At 42.0% G+C, this 19,160-nt stretch overlaps 1 protein-coding gene across 12 annotated transcripts in view; it reads left to right on the forward strand.

Moving 5' to 3' along the window:
* The window catches only part of DISC1 (DISC1 scaffold protein), a 380,547-nt gene that overhangs the window by 338,342 nt on the left and 23,045 nt on the right, over positions 1-19,160 (forward strand). For 10 of the 12 annotated variants that reach the window (XR_012513582.1, XR_012513584.1, XR_012513586.1 and 7 more), the window contains one exon: positions 4,241-4,509. Coding sequence is in view for 1 of the 12 variants with exons in the window: in XM_074385319.1 (XP_074241420.1) it covers positions 4,241-4,405 (165 nt within the window). In the remaining 11 variants the exon portion in view is untranslated. Of the gene's footprint in view, positions 1-4,240; positions 9,103-19,160 lie in introns of those variants that run through there. The other 2 variants (XR_012513591.1, XM_074385319.1) reach the window with 2 other exon arrangements.

Genomic DNA, 19,160 nt, shown 5'->3' on the forward strand with positions numbered 1-19,160 from the left:
CATTTTGCAATAATTCTATCCACCCGTGCGAGGTTCTGTGTAGGGACAACCCATGTAAGCCCACTGTTTTAGCTGCTATGACTGCATCAAAATCACCAGAAACTTAGTGATTTAAATGAACTATTTATGATATTTGTAGATCAGAAGTTGGGGTAGGGCACTGTGAGGAAGGTGTTTCTGCTCCGCAATGTCTGGGTATTAGCTGAATGACTTGAAGACAAGGTCTGGGACCGTCTAAAGGTTCAGTCCTTCCCAAGTCTGGCTGTTGACTGGGGCTGTAGCTGAGGCTATCATCCAGACATCTATAAACAGCCCATCCATGTATTGGGCTTCCTCACAACGTGGAGGCTGGGTTCCAGGGTGGGTAATCTGAAAAGGCATGTCACCTTTTATGACCTTACTTTGCAAGTCAGGCAATGTCACCTTCACTATGTTCATTGAAGGAATCTCAAGGGCCATCCAGGTTTAAGAAGAGAAGTAATAAACTTTCTTGATGGTGAGGAGGTAATGTTCCAGAAAAGTGTGTTGCTATGACCATACGTATACCTTGCCGTACCTGGGCATGGCATGAAAATGGCCAAGGAAGTTTTCCCTAGTCCCTGATTTATGGGCTAACAGGTAGGGCCTGGGCAGCTTTGCACAGCTGATACTCATGGTTCTAATCCCACTCTGCTCTCTCTGGACAGGCAGATTTCTTTGGACAGAACAGAACTTTTCATCAGATTGATAGAAATATGTCAACCTACCCTCTCATCAGCTGTCAATTCTCAGTTTACGTCTAAACTAATCTATTCCTAAGATTCCGAGTGACAGCATTGTAGTAAAGTAATACATTTCTCAAATAATATCCACCTGGTTCACATTCAGTATCCTCTCGGTTCAGAATTAGAAGCTGTCAGCCCAGCAAGTAATGGTTTCTGCAGGAGCCTAAGAGAGATCCTATAACTTGTGTCTTGGGAAAAACAGCCCCACAAAAATGCCAGTCGTATCTTCTGTTACCGAACATGGTGACTTGAACTCCCTGAATTTGTTCCCTTATGCTACATTGTTTGTTTTTTAATCTCTAAAAAAAACTAGAAAAAAAATTCAGGTAAATTTCTTCCTTTTTCATTATGGTTTGAATTAGGGTTTTTGGTAAATTTTTCCCAAATGTTAAAGATGTTAAAAGTTCAGGAAAGTATACAGAAGAAAATAAAACTTTCCTATAATACTGCCCCTCAAAATAATAATTATAAATATTTTAATGCTTTGCCTATTTGAGTCATTTCATCATCATTAAATGCTTTTATTAAAAATGACTTTAATGGCTAAATACAAATCTAATGTGTCAGACCTTATTTTAACTATTCCCTTTATTGCTGGACAGTTATTTCCTATTTCCCATATTTTTAATGCCATCATCTTTGCATGGTTAAAATCTTTTATTTCTATTTGATATATATGTTATAGGCATTTTTGCATGTTTATTACAAGGGCTTAATAAAAGTTATTTCAATTTAAATGATCAAATTATTTCTTTTTGATAAATTCCAGGAAGGGAATATTTGGTCCTAAGATATGAACAATTTAAAGTGCTTGTTATGTGGTATGAAATTGCTTTCCAAAATTTATGCCATTACAATCAATCTGCACATAATTTAAAAAGGAAAACAGGCAGGAATTATATGTTTGGGGGAGAAATGTAAAACTATATTTTAAATTTGTTTAATTTGGCTTTGATTTCATATTTGTTGAAACCGCAAGATGAAGATTGAGTCATTTGATTTCATTTAAGGGTGTTTTAAATTCCTTGGTTTTCTGTTCTGAGTCTATGCTTTTTCTCTCTTTAAGTGTGTTGTCAGTCATATATGTATTTTCCTGCTAACACTGTATTTTTCTTTTTTCTGTATGACTTGTGGTTTCATGACTGTCAATCATTTTTTTCCCAGATGTTCTTTTTCTTAGTGTCTCATTTATTTCAGGTGTGACGATGGTGTTACTCACTGTCCAGTGTCTACACTTCCATGTAATCTGTCTACCCTCAATTTCACATCTTTGACTGATAGTTTTATTTTAGGATGGGTAAAAATATATTTATATATACACATATACACATATATATGTCTATGTGTATGTGTATATATAGGTGTGTGTGTGTGTGTGTGTGTGTATATATGTTTGTGATTTTTATGTATTTGCTGTCTTCTCACCACTGTTACGGTCAATTTTGAGTAAACCTTCACGGGTGCTTCACATTAAAGTTCCTTTAATTGTGTCCATATGTCCTCAGGATTGTATGTTATTGCCACTAGATTTCTTTTCTATATACGTTTCCTTGCAGTGAATGAGTGTAGCTCATTCTATAGCTCATAGCTCGTTCTTCAGTATACTTGACTTTTCCAGTATTTGCAATAGTTATTTGCAGTTCCCATTGGCACTATTTTATTCTAATGTAGTTGACATGTAAATTTTAAAGATAATATAGCAAAAGTCAAATTATATACCGGGTTTAATTGTCATTTATGGACTCTGATTATAATATTATGTAACACATCATCTCCAAAGTCTTTTTATCAATGACTATTACCACACACCTGGGCATTTGTTGTTATTGTTGGATATTCATTGTAGCTTTTGTAGTAAACTTGCAATTTAAGCTGAATACATATCTTAATCTTTTCCCTTATGCAGAATTTTTTTTACTGTGTCTGCTAAGATTTTCTTTCCTTTTTTTTTATTTTTTTTTTGAGATGGAGTCTTGCTCTGTTGCCCAGGCTAGAGTGCAATGGCATGATCTTAGCTCACTGCCACCTCTGCCTCCCAGGTTCAAGCGATTCTCCTACCTCAGCCTCCTGAGTAGCTGGGATTATAGGTGCCAGCCAACGTGCCAGCTAATTTTTGTATTTTTAGTAGATACAGGGTTTCACCATATTGGCCAGGCTGGTCTCAAACTCCTGACCTCATGATCCACCCACCTAGGCCTCCCAAAGTGCTGGGATTACAGGTATGAGCCACCATGCCTGACTCTTCTAAGCTTTTCACTCTTAGTTGAGGAAATATTACCTTTACTTTTAAGTTTTAATTCTGAACTCATTTCTTGCTTCTCCCCCTGCTTTATTCTAAGAATCTCTATTTTCTGTTCTCATTTTCTTAACCTTGTTTATTGTTTTCCTTTACAAATCTAAGGCCTTCTACATGGACAGCATTCGACTTGGGGCCCTGGGATGAATAAATGACTAACCCATAGTCCTTACCCGCAGGGAGCTTACACTCACTTGAGTGGACACATACAGAACTTATCAGAATGGCTGTACTACAAGGTGAAATTATTTGGGGCCTTTGAAGGAAAGGTTGGGTTTCAGAGAAGAATGGGGAAGAATGCATGGGCAAGAAGAACTGCTTGAGAGAAGGCAATAGGGTTAGTCTGGTTGGCAAGCTTAGCTTGCCTTTAGGATAGTAGAGAGGATACAGCTGAACCATGGACCTTCTGCCAGGTCACATGATGGCAGAGTTTGGACTCTGCTCTGTGGTGGTTTTGTGGAGGAAAGTGACATAAAGAAGGTCCTTTTCTGGCTCATAGAAATAAGTTTGAAGGGAAAATATGAGAGAAGGAAGGCGCTCTAAGACTCTACTGTTCATTCATCAAACATGTCAATACTACGTGCCTGTCATGTGCCAGGGTATGCCAGGGGCTCTAGGGCCAGCAGCAAGCAAAACATCATCATCTTGCTCTTACGGGGCTTCCATTCCTGTGTATGGTGGTAGCAGCAAGATATACCTCAAGGCACTTAAAGTCTAGCACTCAGGGACTGTGTGCTAGAAATTGTGCCCTTGTCAATTTCTGTGTCCCTAAAGGAATATTCCCTTTGTCCTTACAGGTTAGCCCAGTTGCTCCTGTGACCCCTCTCCCCACTTTTTAACAGAATTTCTATTAAATTATGAATTGGCTCATTGATACAGCTGGAAGATTCAGGGTTTCTGTTTGATAAATCCACTTTGGGACTTGACATACTGGAAACAGCTCTTTGAAATGACCAGAAAAGGGAAGTAACCTATGGAGCTTTGTAGACAAAACTCATTCTTTGGTCATAACTTGAAATCGGTTCACATATTCTCAAGTTTGATCTCCAGGGAAGACAGTCTCTAGCACAATTCTGACTGAGGTACAGAAACCGGGAGAGCTCTTTCAAGAAACTTTCCCTTTGTGTACTGTCTGTGTTCATGGCTCTAACAAGTGATCTTGTTTTCCCCTTCCTGCCAGGAATCTTACATCCTTTCTGCAGAACTTGGAGAAAAGTGTGAAGATATAGGCAAGAAGTTATTGTACTTGGAAGATCAACTTCACACAGCAATCCACAGTCACGACGAAGATCTCATTCATATCCTTTTCATCTTGCAGATAAAGCGCCGCAAAGTTATTTCATAAAAGAAAGTCTTTAAAGGGTAGTTTTCCCTGCCTCAGAAGATGGCAACAAATACATACTGCTGTTGTTTGTCATGCAGAGCATCTCAGAACTCTGAGATTACCAGGTATGAAATGTTTTCTCTCTAGTTTTCAATATTTTTTTCTTATTTTTTTTTCATTTTGAGACAGAATCTCATTTTTGTCACCCAGGCTGGAGAGCAATGGTGCAGTCTCAGCTCACAGCAACCTCCACCTCCCAGGTTCAAGCGATTCTCCTGCCTTAGCTTCCTGAGTAGTGGGGATTACAGGTGCCCGCCACCAGGCCCGGCTAATTTTTTTGTATTTTTAGTAGAGATGGGGTTTTGTATTTTTGTATTTTTAGTAGACCATGTTAGCCAGGCTGGTGTCGAACTCCTGACCTCAGGTGATCCGTCCACCTTGGCCTCCCAAAGTGCTGAGATTACAGGCGTGAGCCACCACGACCGGCAGCAATTCAGTATTTTTCACTGCTAAACTCAACCACTAACAGTTAAGTTCAGACATCCACGAAATGAAGCCAAAGCAAAATGCAGTTTCTAGTGAGTGTAAAGGTGGCTCTGTGTAGCCCTGGTGAAAGAAAACAGTTGACTGGCTCATTTTCCTATGAGCTTTTTCACTACCAAGTGTCCTAAATCCATCGCTGAATTTCTTTGTCAAACAATTCTGCCTAGTAATGGACAGTAGAGTAACAAAACAAACAGGACTTTGGATTATTTCTTTTCGGCTTCTAACCATGTACACATGGTTGAACTCAATCTAGTCCTTTCTGGTTCTCAATGATAGGATTTTCTTGCACCAGACTTAATATGCTTGGTGTCACACCTACAAACACCTTCATCAAAGCTAGCTGCTAGTGAGCAAGATGGCCTGAGAACATACTGGCTTAGGTATGCATCTGTATGAAGCACTCCATTCTATGCTGATCTGTGGATGGAGTTTGTCACTGGTTGGTTCTGCCAAGAGCAAACGGATGGGTACACGATGGGTGAAGGGATATGCAGCCCTATAGCCTTTACTTCCCTATTCATTCATCCTTTCCATTCAATAGAATGTCTTTTATTAGATGTGTTTGTGGGAAATTTAGCTATTTTGTTCTTTGCTTCTCATTGCTGTCTTACTTTTTACAATTCCGGTTCTTATACTTTATGGTGTGTGTGTCTGTCGTAAGTAGCTTTGAATGGCCAAGGATTAATCTTTGTCACAAATATTCAGAGTTGTGATTTAATGATAGATCCAATGCTATGCTTCCTTCCTTGTTATAACTTTAAATTTTCCCCGTTGTTTATTAAGCTGGGCAGAAAATTTCTTCAACCTAATCAGCAATGATTTTCACATTGCTTAAGGTAGGTTTTACAAGCGGATATTCTGTTCTTCATCGTTTTCTGCCTTTTACAAAGCTTGTATTTAAGCCATTATCAAAAAGTTTCCCAAAGAAGCATAGAAACAGAATAAGGATGGCATTTTTATTTATTCCACATTCATGGGGTCACAAAGTTTTGAACACGTCTAAGGGGATATGGCTTCCAGCAAATGGGCAGATGATGGGGCACAGAGGAGCACCCACTGCAGAGAGTCAGTGGATATGAAAGAATTCCCATTCCCCAGCCCAGCACATGGGCAGTTCCTGAGTGGGATGTACCTCTGTCTTCAGGTAGCAGTTCTGAGGGCTGTAGTCAGGGTTCTGTGCTGTTCTCTTGTTTTGAAATTTTCTAAAAGGTTAGTTTGATTCTGGGGATTGGATCTTATTTTTACTATCGCTGGGGAGGCAGCTCTAGTAAAGACCCCTGATGAGAAAGGGGTTGAGCAGTGTTTAAACAAGACCCGGCCAGGCGTGGTGGCTTACTCCTGTAATCCCAGCAATTTGGGAGCCTGAGGCGGGCGGATCACAAGTTCAGGAGATTGAGACCATGCTGGCTAACACGGTGAAACTTCGTCTCTGCTAAAAACACAAAAAATTAGCCGGGCATGGTGGCATGCACCTGTAGTCTCAGCTACTTGGGAGGCTGAAGCCAGAGAATCACTTGAACCTGGGAGGCAGAGATTGCGGTGAGCTGAGATTGCACCATTGCACTCCAGCCTGGATGACAAGAGTGAAATGCCTTCTCAAAACAAAACAAAAACAAAAACAAGACCCTTTTAGTTTTTCCACAGCTGATTTAAACCAGATTTAGCAGCTGTGGGATCATGGACAAGTGATAAAGCCTCTTTAAGCACTAGGGTTCCCATCTGTAACATCAGGATAACATACACCTCTAAGGCTTTTATGGGGGTTAAATGAGGCTATATTCACAATGTACATTTAATGTAGCCATGGGTAAGTGCGTGGTTTTAGGGAGAAAACTATTCTCCAAGTCAATTTGTCTCACAGTTGTTAGGATGTTAGTCACAAGCTCAAAGAACATCCCATTTATACATAAAAAGTTTCAAGATAGATTGGTTCAACTATTTTGTAATAAACGCTTGAAGGAATCAATCAGTAACTCCACAATAGCTTAGGTGAAAGGTCATTTAATTCTATTAAAACTTGTATAAATAAATAGGGATTATTATCCCTACTTGACAGTTGAAAAAAACAAGGCTTAGGATTGGCTTGGCTGGTACAAGGTCATTTCTGATGAGTAGCAGAAACTTCCAGCCACAAGCCCCATGGTCCTATTCGGCCTATCAGAAGGCAGCCATGCCTGTAAGTAAATGGACAGGTTTGTTCCATGGAACACAATTGCTTTAAAATTTTAAGCTCTAATAAAACTATTTTACAGATGTTATGTTTTTTGAGAATTTCACTGATCTCTGCTGTGATGAGCAGACAAGCACTGGTTTAGGTCCCGAAGTCAGCTCTCTCCCTCCCTCTAATGAAATCCACACCACAATACGGATTTCAATCCAGACTTTTCTTCGAATCCCAGACTTTCGTTCTGTCACTGATTGAGAATAAATATACAGAAGGTGTCTTTGAATTCCTACAAAGCAGCACTTAAATTTGAGTGGAACATTATGCCCTAAGATAGAAAGACATGTTTACAAGGCTCTGTGGAGGCTCCCCTATACGAACAAAAGCTGTTGTTTCAAATTAGAGCTTATCTAGAGATTCAGAGAGGCTGCCAGAATCCTCCAGCCAAACTCTGACTGGTTTGTATTTCTATTTTTGATCAAAGATACAATGCTGAGTGTGGCTGAAAGAAACAGCTTGTTGTCAACAACACAGAAGAATTGCACAGTGAGTGCAATATTTTGTTTGATTCCATTAAGCAGGCTGCCAGAGCCTACTGTGCGTACGAGGTAGAGGGTACCCAACTAATCTAAGTCCACATTGGAATGTGATAAATGTAAGCCCACACTGGATGTCCGCGTCTGAAAGATTCAAGCCACAGATGCTACTAGGAATGTTTATTCTTTGTGCAGAAAACACTGTTAGACTCAGTTTTTGCATAAACCATATGTGTGCATAAGGACAATTTTTTTTTTTTTTTTTTTTTTTTTTTTTGAGACAGAATCTTGCTCTGTCACCAGGCTGGAGTGCAATGGTGTGATCTCGGCTCATGGCAACCTACGCCTTCCGGGTTCAAGCGATTCTCCTGCCTCAGCCTCCCAAGTAGCTGGGATTACAGGCATGCACCACCATGCCTAATTTTTGTATTTTTTGTAGAGACGGAGTTTCACCACGTTGGCCAGGATGATCTCGATCTCCTGATCTTATGATCCATCCACCCTGGCCTCCCAAAGTGCTGGGATTACAGGCATGAGGCACGACGTCCAGCCATAAGGACTATTAGTGTGACATCAACAGAGGCTAGGGGTGGGCAGTGGGACTGAGTTTCCAAATAGGTCCTTGTGGCCTTCTAATTTAATATCTGAGTTATGGGCAGTCTACTGGGCATTTCCTCCTTTTTTTTTTTTTTTTTTTTTTTTGAGACGGAGTTTCGCTCTTGTTACCCAGGCTGGAGTGCAATGGCGTGATCTCGGCTCACCGCAACCTCTGCCTCCTGGGTTCAAGCAATTCTCCTGCCTCAGCCTCCCTAGTAGCTGGGACTATAGGCACGTGCCACCATGCCCAGCTAATTTTTTGTATTTTTAGTAGAGACGGGGTTTCACCATGTTGACCAGGATGGTCTCGATCTCTTGACCTCGTGATCCACCCGCCTCGGCCTCCCAAAGTGCTGGGATTACAGACGTGAGCCACCATGCCCGGCCTGGGGGCATTTCCTACTTTTACCAAGAAGACAATGATTGACAAATCTAAGGAGGGAGAGGAAACAGCCCACGCCTCTTCATCAATCACAGGCTCGCTGAATTACATGCAGCATGACCAAATAGTAACACAAACCCATCAGCTTCTGTGGTGGCGAGTGTCTGAAGACAGTCTGCACCATTAATTGGGGGAGCTGTCGGTGGAGAGGTGGCTCATGCCTAGTGTCAGAGGACGGCACAGGAGGTGTGACTCCACAGCCAGTCAAGCCGGGACCTCCAGGAGCATTAGTGTGAGTCTGTAATGTATTTTCATAGACATTTAGATCCTAATTAGCAGTAAGGCTTTGAAAAACATTTCAAGTGTATGCAGTATCTCCTCCATGCTCAAAATATTGTAACCAAAAGCCTTCTATGTTAAGGTAGATTTTTAAGCAGGATTTTCTCATCTTTTTCTCCTTCAATTTCTACAACCCACTTTCAAAGGAAAAGAAGTACACCTGTGGTTTGTACATTTTTGGCATATTTCAAAGACCTCAGGGCAGTTCTGCCTGCCTCTGAGTCAATAGACAAGGTAGAGACAGTCTGGTTCTATTTGCGGTTGTATTTACATCCATGTCTGGGAAGCCTTTGTGGAATTCTATTTCTCTTCTTATTTGGAGTGCATGGTGCCCAATTGATTAGTTTTGGTGGTGCTTGATGGCATGCAAATTCTCTGAATACATCTAGGTTTGTGCACAAAAACCACAGCTCCATAACGACCCCTGTTTAGTTCAACTTTCAAACTTTTAGCTTGAACAGACAAAGCTAACAGGAGTTTTGTGAGATTGTCCTGCCTCCTTGGAGATGTTTTCCACTTATAGAGCTGAGGGGCTGGAACAGGGATCATGAGGATCATGGAGTTCCACTCAAATAGTTTATAAATGAGAAAATCCAGAGCCTGGCCAGGTACAGTGGCTTACACCTGTAGTCCCAGAACTTTGGGAGGCTGAGGTGGGTGGATTTATTGAGACCAGAAGCTCAAGACCAGCCTAGGCAACATGACAAAAGTCCATCTCTATTAAAAATACAAAAATGACCTGGGCATAATGATGGGCACCTGTAGTCCCAGCTACTCCAGAGGCATGAAAATTGCTTGAATCCAGGAGGCGTGGGTTGCAGTGAGCTGAGATTGCACACCACTGCACTCCAGCCTGGGCAACAGAGTATGAAACTGCCAAAAGAAGAAAGCAAGAAGCAAGGAGGGAAGGAAGGAAGAAAGGAAGGGAAGAAGGAAGGAAGGGAGGGAGGGAGGGAAGGAGGGAGGGATGAAGGAAGGGTGGGAGGGAGGGAAGGAAAGAAGGAAGGAAGGAAGGGAGAGAGAGAGGGGAGCAAGAAGAAGAGAAGGAAGGAAAGGAAAGGAGAGGGAAAAGGAAACGAGAAAGGAAAGGAGAAGGGAAGGGAGAAGAAGGGAAGGAAAGAAAGAAAGGAAAGGAAAGAAAACCCAGAGCCTAAGAGGTTAGTGTGAAAAGCGTTGTGTGTGATGGGCTGGTGCGGATAAGGCAGTCACGGCTCTTCTGTTAGGCTCTCACTTAGGCTTTGGAGTGGGAAGAGGAAGAGATGGAGCCCCACGGTGGGTAGGGGAGGGCAAGAGTGTAGACACGGGGCTGTCCTGCTGCTGGCTCAGCACGAGGTGGGCTTGGCACAAGGTAGGCAACACAGAGTTTCCCTGTATAAGCATCAAATCCTTTGAATCAAGTCTTGGGTGTAGTCAAGGTTTTCTCCTTTGGTTTTTTTTTTTTTTTGAGACCGAGTTTCGCTCTTGTTACCCAGGCTGGAGTGCAATGGCGCGATCTCAGCTCCCCGCAACCTCCGCCTCCTGGGATCAGGTAATTCTCCTGCCTCAACCTCCTGAGTAGCTGGGACTACAGGCACGCGCCACCATGCCCAGCTCATTTTTTGTATTTTTAGTAGAGACGGGATTTCACCATGTTGGGCAGGATGGTCTCGATCTCTTGACCTCGTGATCCACCCACCTCGGCCTCTCAAAGTGCTGGGATTACAAGCGTGAGCCACCGTGCCCGGCCCTCCTTTGCTTTTAAGAGACTGTGAGTTCTCATGGCTTTACTTTTAAGAGACTGTGAGTTCTCATGGCTTTTCCATGAAGGTAAATTCTCTAGTACTATGGGCTGTAGTGGCTACCCAGGAAGGAATGGTGGTAAGAAGAAATAATGTAGCAAAGGAGCAGCACTTTTAAATGATATGTAGGTTGAGGGTCCCTTATCTGAAATGTTTGGGACTAGAAGCGTTTCAAAGTTCTGATTTTTTCAGATTGTAGAATATTTGCATTATACTTACCAGTTAAGCATACCAACTCCAAAACTCCAAAATCCAAAATGTTCCAATGAACATCATGTCAGTGCTCAGAAGATTTTGGATTTTGGAGCATTTCAGGGTTTGGATTTGGGGATTTGGGATGCTCAACTTGTACTATTGCTTCTTTTTGAACCAAACTAGGTCAGATGAATGGATGACCTAATTTTGACTAAGCCATTGAAATGCTCACTTGGACACTTATTCACAGTAAAACATTCAACTGTTTTCCTATTAAAACAAAAGACTTGGCCGGGCATGGTGGCTCAAGCCTGTAATCCCAGCACTTTGGGAGGCCAAGGTGGGCAGATCCCAAGGCCAAGAGATGGAGACCATCCTGGCCAACATGGTGAAACCCTTTCTCTACTAAAAAATAAAAAAATTAGCTGGGCATGGTGGCACGTGCCTGTAGTCCCAGCTAGTCAAGAGCCTGAGGCAGAAGAATCATATTAACCTGGGAGGCGGAAGTTACAGTGTGCCAAGATCACGCTACTGCACTCCAGGCTGGCAACAGCAAGACTCTGTCTCAAAAAGTCTATCTAAAGAATTCCAGAATCTTTTGCAAATGGTGCCCTGAATGACAATATTGCCTTATCTTCTATTCCTGAATGCACATGTCCCGCTGTCTTACTCATTTAATTATTGCAAACACAGACCTTTTAACAAGTTATATACTTACCTACCATATGAATAGTCTACCCCAAGCAGGTAAAGAATGACCTTAGGCTCCAGAAGTGTTTTAAAGATGTTAGAAGGTTCATCCTGTGACTTTGTTTTAATGAATCTGCTATTTTCGTAGATACCACAGGTACTTGGTAGCATATGTGTTACAGGGGGCAGTTACTTAGCTACTCAGGTCCCTAAGGCACAGCCATCATAATAATTGTTCTGCTTTTTTAGGCCTATTCTTGCACGTAGGTGCAGTTAGCACCTCTATTCTAATTTTGGAATTTGCCTAAAATTTTAATAGTGGAGTTTTGTTTTTCAGCTCTTTGACAAAAATCAAGGTCAAGTGTAATGGCCTTCAAATATGAGTTTATTGGAGTAGTGATCAGAAAATCTGATTATAGCTACTCCTTAGCCACCTTCAGATCTTGCTTAGATGTATCAAATAAGGTAGTTTATATATCTGTAAGTCAGTGGGAAAATGTTATAAAACCATTTTTTGTTTTTTGAGATGGAGTTCCGCTCTAGTTACCCAGGCTGAAATGCAATGGCGTGATCTTGGCTCACTGTAACCTCCGCCTCCTGGGTTCAAGCAATTCTCCTGTCTCGGCCTCCCGAGTAGCTGGGACAACAGGTGTGCGCCACCATGCCCAGCTAATTTTTTGTGTTTTTAGTAGAGACGGGGTTTCACCATGTTGACCAGGATGGTCTTGATCTCTCGACCTTGTGATCCACCCGCCTCGGCCTCCCAAAGTGCTGGGATTACAGGCGTGAGCCACTGCGCCCAGCCTATAAACCTATTTTTAAAAAATATATGGTTCAGTATGAATGCCAGACTTACATCTTTTTTCTATTCAGCATCTCCTCTTGGCTAATAAGCTTGTCCGACTTACCCTGTCTAAAATCCAATTGTTCCCCTACTCTACTAAAAAAAATAACCAAACCACTCACTCCTAGTCTTTCTCAATAAAATACAGATGTATTTTTCTAATTATTTGCTCGGATGAAAAGTCAGGGAGTCCTTCTTGATACCTTTTCCATTTTCCATATCCCACATCCACACCATCACCATATGCCCTTGGTTGTATCTGCAAATCACATCCAGAATCTAGCCACCTCTCACCTCCACTGCCACTGCCCTGTTCAAGCTGTGATTGTTTCTTGCCTGAACGATTGCACTGGTCTCCTAACTGGTCACTCTATGCTTCTGCCTTTACCCCCTTTAGTCCATTCTCAGCACAGCAGCCAAACTGATGACGTCACCCCCTGCTCTAGGTCCTCCCACAGCTCCCAGCTCACTGTGAACACAGCACAGCTGGACATACTATCAACATGGTGCCTGTTTACTTTCTGCTGCACTCATAGGTATTTATGCCATCCATGATGGCAGTGACTTTGATTCTCTCCTGTATTGCTGTATTTATAACATTTGTTAACACACAGTGGAAACTCAGGAAACGTTTGAATGTTTGAATGAATGAAAGAAAGAATGAGGATCTCTCTCTCTCTCTGCACTTTCATTTCTCCCAACCGCTTAACAGGGAAATGTTTCTAGTGGTTTCTTTCCTTTTTTTTTTTTTTTTTTTTGAGACAGAGTCTCGCTCTGTCGCCCAGGCTGGGGTGCAGTGGTGCGATCTCAGCTCGCGGCAACGTCCATCTCCCGGGTTCAAGTGATTCTTCTGCATCAGCCTCCCAGGTAGCTGGGATCACAGGCATGCAACACCATCCCTGGCTAATTTTTATATTTTTAGTAGAGATGGGATTTAGTCATGCTGCCCAGGCCGGTCTGAAACTCCTGGCCTCAGGTGATCTGTCCACCTCAGCCTCCTAAAGTGCTGAGATTACAGGTGTAAGCCACTGAGCCTGGCTTCCAGTCCTTTCTTTTATAAACATATTGATTTAAATATGAAAGCAAAGCATTTCTATTGTGAATATCACAGAAGTATGGAAAATAAAAACGCTGTTTCCCTTCCAGTGCCTCTACCAACAGGTCACTGCTATCTCCTCCTGAAGCCCTTTCCTAGACCTATAAATGGCTTATATCAATAGTCTTTGTTTGCAAAATTAGGATCATTCCATACAAATTATTCTACAATGTACTTTCCCTCACCCCATTCTACATTTTTTTTGTGGGCACTCTTCCTTTTCAGTACATCCAAAATGCTTTGTAACGCAAATTATGTAAGGAATCATATAGGCAGGTTGGCTAGAGAGAAGTACTTTGCAAATAAAACAGGATTTTAATGATTATTTTAATGATTATTTCCCCCACACTTTCATTAAATGAGGTTTCTAGGATTTCTGATGTCTGTCCCTGCTTTGGCAGAGCCTAAGGTGTTTGTTACATCTATTATATTAAGAAATAAACCTTAAATCTCATGATGACTCACGAAAGATACTATAACAAAGAAAAAAATATATTTCTTTGAACCTGTGAGGAAGGTACATGATTCTGTATTTTACAAGTGGAATAATTGAAGTGTTGACTGATTTGCCCGGCTTTCCATAGCTAGGGAGTTACCTCCTCAAATCCTGGTTTTCTGACACCTCTCTGTTAGTGATTGTTGTATGAGGAGCTGATGTGTTCCTTTAGTTATACCTTCATCTTTTGCTTTTGTAGCCCCTCCTTATTTTTAACCTTTTCATTGTGTTCTGTCAGGGCCAGAAGTTTCATGAGTTTTTAAAGAAACATCACATTTTGATTCAAGTTCTCTCTCTAAAAACCTTTGTCATCATTTAGCGCATTACAAATACCGGCATGTAGTCCCAGGCTGCATGTCAAAGGTAATTAAATCTCAAGGGTTTGTCAGGATTCATAAACTGTTTAAGCTCTCTGCCTGCTCTTCATAGAGGTAGCATAACTTTGTGATTAAATTCCAGTTGGGTATTCAGTCTGGGACCATGTATGCTTTTGCTCGTATAAAGTCGTATACGTTTTCACTGAAGATTAGCAGAGCTATGCAAGAAATGGAAGCAACCAACGCGTCTAAAAAAAAAAAAAAGAAAGAAAACAAAAAGAAAGGCGAATATTGGATTCTTTCTTCCCTTGGGCGCCTCCTACCCAACTCCTTTTCTCATCAAGTTCAAATGCATGGAGAGAACCCTAGTAGTAAATGCATGTAAATTACACAAATGATAGAGTCTGGCGAAGCTTCAAGAGGGTGAAAAACTGCTAGAACTTTTGAGGGTGGTTCAGCACATTTGCTTAGAAGAGGTTCATTTGCATAATTCCCAGGATCCTCTGGAGCTCCTTGTTCAAAAAAGAAAGGAGGCTGGATGTGGTTGTTTACATCTGTAATCCCAGCACTTTGAGAGGCCCAGGCAGGCAGATTGCCTGCAGTCAGGGGTTTGAGACTAGCCTGGCCAATATGGTGAAACCTCATCTCTACTAAAAATATAAAAATTAGCCTGGCTTGGTGGCTCACACCTGTAATCCCAGCTACTCGGGAGGCTGAGGCAGGAGAATCACTGGAACCTGGGAGGTGGAGGTTGCAGTGAGCCGAGATTGCATCATTGCACTCCAGTCTGGGCTACAAGAGTGAAACTCTGTCTCCAAAAAAAAAAAAAGAAGAAAGAAAGAAAGAAAAGAGACAGAAAGCTTTCCACAGTGGTTGGTAAGGGTGTCTGTTTCTCTTGACACTGCATTGACGTTGCACTCTGTGAAAACCACATTGTAGTGTAGGTGGTCCGTGAGCAGTCAGACTCCTTTCCCAAAGCTCTCTATTCCCTCCATGTCTGATCTAGTACTGTTGGAGTGGTCTGGCTTTATGTGATGATTTCAGCATGTGTAGGTGGTATCAACGTATTTCGACTTTCCTCCTTGGTTCCTGTAGGATAAGAGTGGACCAATTTGCTTGTTAAACCCAACTCTCACCCTGCGTTTGCCTTGGAGTTGTTTTGACTACAAGGGAAAAGGGAAAGGATGAACTGGATGATGTAGGGACAGAAAAACCACTAAACCACTGTTGGTTAAACATTCCCCCGCTTGAACACCCAGATGAGAACCCGTGTCTTAAAAGAACGACAGCCTTATCTGTGACTATTTGCTAAGTTCTCCATGATTGTTTTCTCCATGTGAGAAATAACTATAGGTTAGAAAACTAAGATCTCAACAATTAAAGAAAAAAAGAACCAACCAACCGACCCAGAAACAGTGAGTTCTCTTTGCCCTTTGATGGACTCTGATCATCAAAGTAATTCCCTACGAATATACTAACAGATAACAGCAGGTTAGAGCCTGGAGGGATTTCAAAGTCATCATTTCCTGAGAAAACGGAGGCTGTAACTGATTTGCGTAAGGTGACAAGGCTGGTTAGTGGTGAACAGGGACTGTGGTAATAGCTGAGTCCGGCCCAGTATTCCTCTCCCTACTTATGGTGACCCCAAATCCTGTATTTCTCAAGGAGATTTTGATTTCAGGCACTTTCCACTGTCAAGAGTATTTGCATCTGACAGTTGCCCCATCCCCAACTTGGGGCTTAGCCGGAGTTATGGTCATGCCAACCGCAGATCATTGAGCATCTGAGTTGGCCATCTGTCTCAGCTAAGAGCTGACTCTTCCATTTCCTTTTTAAGACCTGATTTGAGATAGTCAATACCTCAGGCATTGTAGAAATTGCAATCATTCTTAAAAGAAAAAGTGTAAAATGTGTATTAATATTTAATTCCGACAATTTGAAAGAACTTGAAACTGCAATTAGATGGCAGTGCCCATCTGCTTCCAGCGGGCTCACATGCTCTTCCATCCCTCGGAGGCTGCAGAGGGCCGCCATCACCTTCGGATGTGCTCCTTAACAACATGCCCACAGTCTCTCAAGAGGGAGCTCCAGATGGTGAAGGAAACTCTGCAGGCCATGATCCTGCAGCTCCAGCCAGCAAAGGAGGCAGGGGAAAGAGAAGCTGCAGCTTCTTGCAGACAGCTGGCGTCCGGGAAGCGCGAGCTTGAGGAGTGACGGGACAGGGGAGGGAGGTGGGCCGCCATGCCAACAGTTTGGACCCGGGGGTCTACTCTCCCTTCCCACTGCATAACTAATGTGCCTGAATCAATTACGGAGACACAGAGCCTTGATGTCTTTCAGTGGAAAGGTGGTTCATGTTCATTCTCATGAGTCTGAAACTGAGGAGCCTGCAAATTGGAACGTGGAGAGGGAGACTGATTTGCTGAATTTTCTTCTAAATGTCATTAAAAAATTTCTTTTCCATGTCATTCATGGGAATGTCCTCCACAGGATTCAAGAATATTTTCATCTCAATCCCCATTCGAGAGAAGCTGGGGTGAATTCTGGAAAAAATATTTCTTTTTTTCTACACCATTTGCCTTCTGCTGTAACTAAAATTCTTCCTGATTCAAGATTCTATAAAAAGGAAACCAAGCATAAGACTGTCATCCTACCTGTTATGCGTTCCTACAGGTGCACCATCTAAGAGAGCTAATTAACCTCAGAGTCTGGAATTAACAGCTTTTTACCTTACTTCTCCTGTGATCTAATATTATCTTAGAAAAATTAATATACAACTTCCAAAAGATATTTTGGTAAGGCAGCAGCCTCTCAGTGATGTGCCACCTTTCAGTTTTCCTTTTGTGGCAATGATTACATCTGAAGAAAGGATCCTTGAGAGTCTCCGTTTCATCAGGACATTCTGAAATTTACCTATAGTGAGGCTGTGGATGGATCAGGAGACCGGTATGATATGTTTGAGCCTGTTCTGTTTTCCCATGGAACCTGTTTCACTCAATGCCAGGCAGTGCAGCATTTAGGAAAGCAGTGCAGTACTCAGTAATACAGTACAGTACTCAGTTAGGCAATGCAGTACTCAGGCAGTGCAGTACTCAGTAAGGCTGTGCAGTACTCAGAAATGTAGTGCAGTATTCAGTAAGACAGTGCAGTACTCAGTGTAGCACTCGGTAAGGCAGTACAATACTCAGCAACACAGTGCAGTACTCAGTAATACAGTATAATATTCAGTAAGGCAGTGCAGTACTCAGTAACACAGTGCAGTACTCAGTAGGACAGCACAGTTCTCAGTAACACAGTGCAGTACTCAATAAGCCAATGTAGTACTCAGTAAATCTGTGCAGTATTCAATAATGCAAGGGCATTGCAGCCTCCTGCTGAGCTCTTCCTGCAGACCCAGCTGGGACTCCTATTGAGACAGCTGCAAAACAGGCTGATTTCAATTAGGCAGCACTTCCCAAAGTGCACTGATGAAGTTGGTCCCAAGAGGTGCTCTCTAACCAAAGGAGTCCCCTCTCTGGTCAAGTACCTTTGGTAAATACACCATACCATAATATCTGCTTGGAGAGCCACAACACACGTTAGCATATTAGTCTGTGAGAGAAGGTATAATAAGGAAAGCCACTTGATTTTATCTAACCTCAAACTTTCCAAGTTTAATGGATCACGAATTTTTTTTCATGTAACTCCTATTCATATCCCGTAGATCTAGTATTGGTCAGCACTGCACTCTCTGAGGAAGTCCTAGTCCAAACACTGATTTACATCACTTTAGAAACCACACTCAAACTTTTGCAGAGTGTTGAGCTAAATAATTACCTGCCACAGATTGGTAAATTTAATCCAGTAAATGTTCTGTTTGTGCTTCTGTCCTCATGTATATGTTCAGGGATGGTGATGTTCCTGCCTTCACTAGGATCCATGAGGCCATTTTGGTCATTTCCTGCAGTCACACTGTCATTTCCAGAAGGCATCTGGTGCTTTGCTGAGCCTTCCATGCTGTGCAGCACTTCTGTCCTCAGTCGAGGAGATGGCCCTGCTTAAGCCAGCAATTGGCTGGGGTTCAGGAAACGAAGCAAAAGCACAATATGTGAATGTGCTGATTGTGTTCCCTACGGCTTTATCTCAAGCAAAATACACTCTACATATTTTAATAATAAGCATAATTAGTTTCTTCCTGGACTTCATTTTTCAATGATGAACCAAATTCCTGAATTATTAATAATTGTGTCTAAAGAAAATTATGAACTAGTCCTTGAATTAATTCCAGTGAAGCAAAACTTGGGAAGAGTCAGGATTAACCATGTTGCCAATAACAAATTTCTACCTTGACTTATGTCTTTTTAAAAAGCCTCCCAGACACCAGACATGTTGACAGTCACTAGCCCAAGAGTTTTGTGTTACTTAGACACCATCGTGAAGTAATTCTGTGAGGTCATGGTGTATTTGAAAATTCCGCAAGTTAATAACTGCTTTGAATTATTTGAACCCCAAATAAGGGTTCTTTGGTACCTCCAGTAGATAGTGTATTCATTTCCCTGCAGCAAATTTTGAAGTATTTGAGCTGGTGAGTAATGTTTCAACCCCATGCCGTAACTCATCTGTTGTCTTTGCTTGGTCTTAGAATGTCATTCAAAAAGCCTGCTAAGAGCCAGAGTGCTTCTTCTGGCTACACAACCTTCTCAGGACAACCCCACTGTCTTAAGCCACTTTGACCCTGGAAGACCCAGGACTGTGTATCCCCAACCATATTATAAGGCAGTTTTTGTCAGGGCAACGTAAAAATATCTGAGAGAGGT

The sequence above is a fragment of the Saimiri boliviensis genome, chromosome 14 (genome assembly GCF_048565385.1).
Source record: "Saimiri boliviensis isolate mSaiBol1 chromosome 14, mSaiBol1.pri, whole genome shotgun sequence".
Taxonomy (NCBI): Eukaryota; Metazoa; Chordata; class Mammalia; order Primates; family Cebidae; genus Saimiri; species Saimiri boliviensis.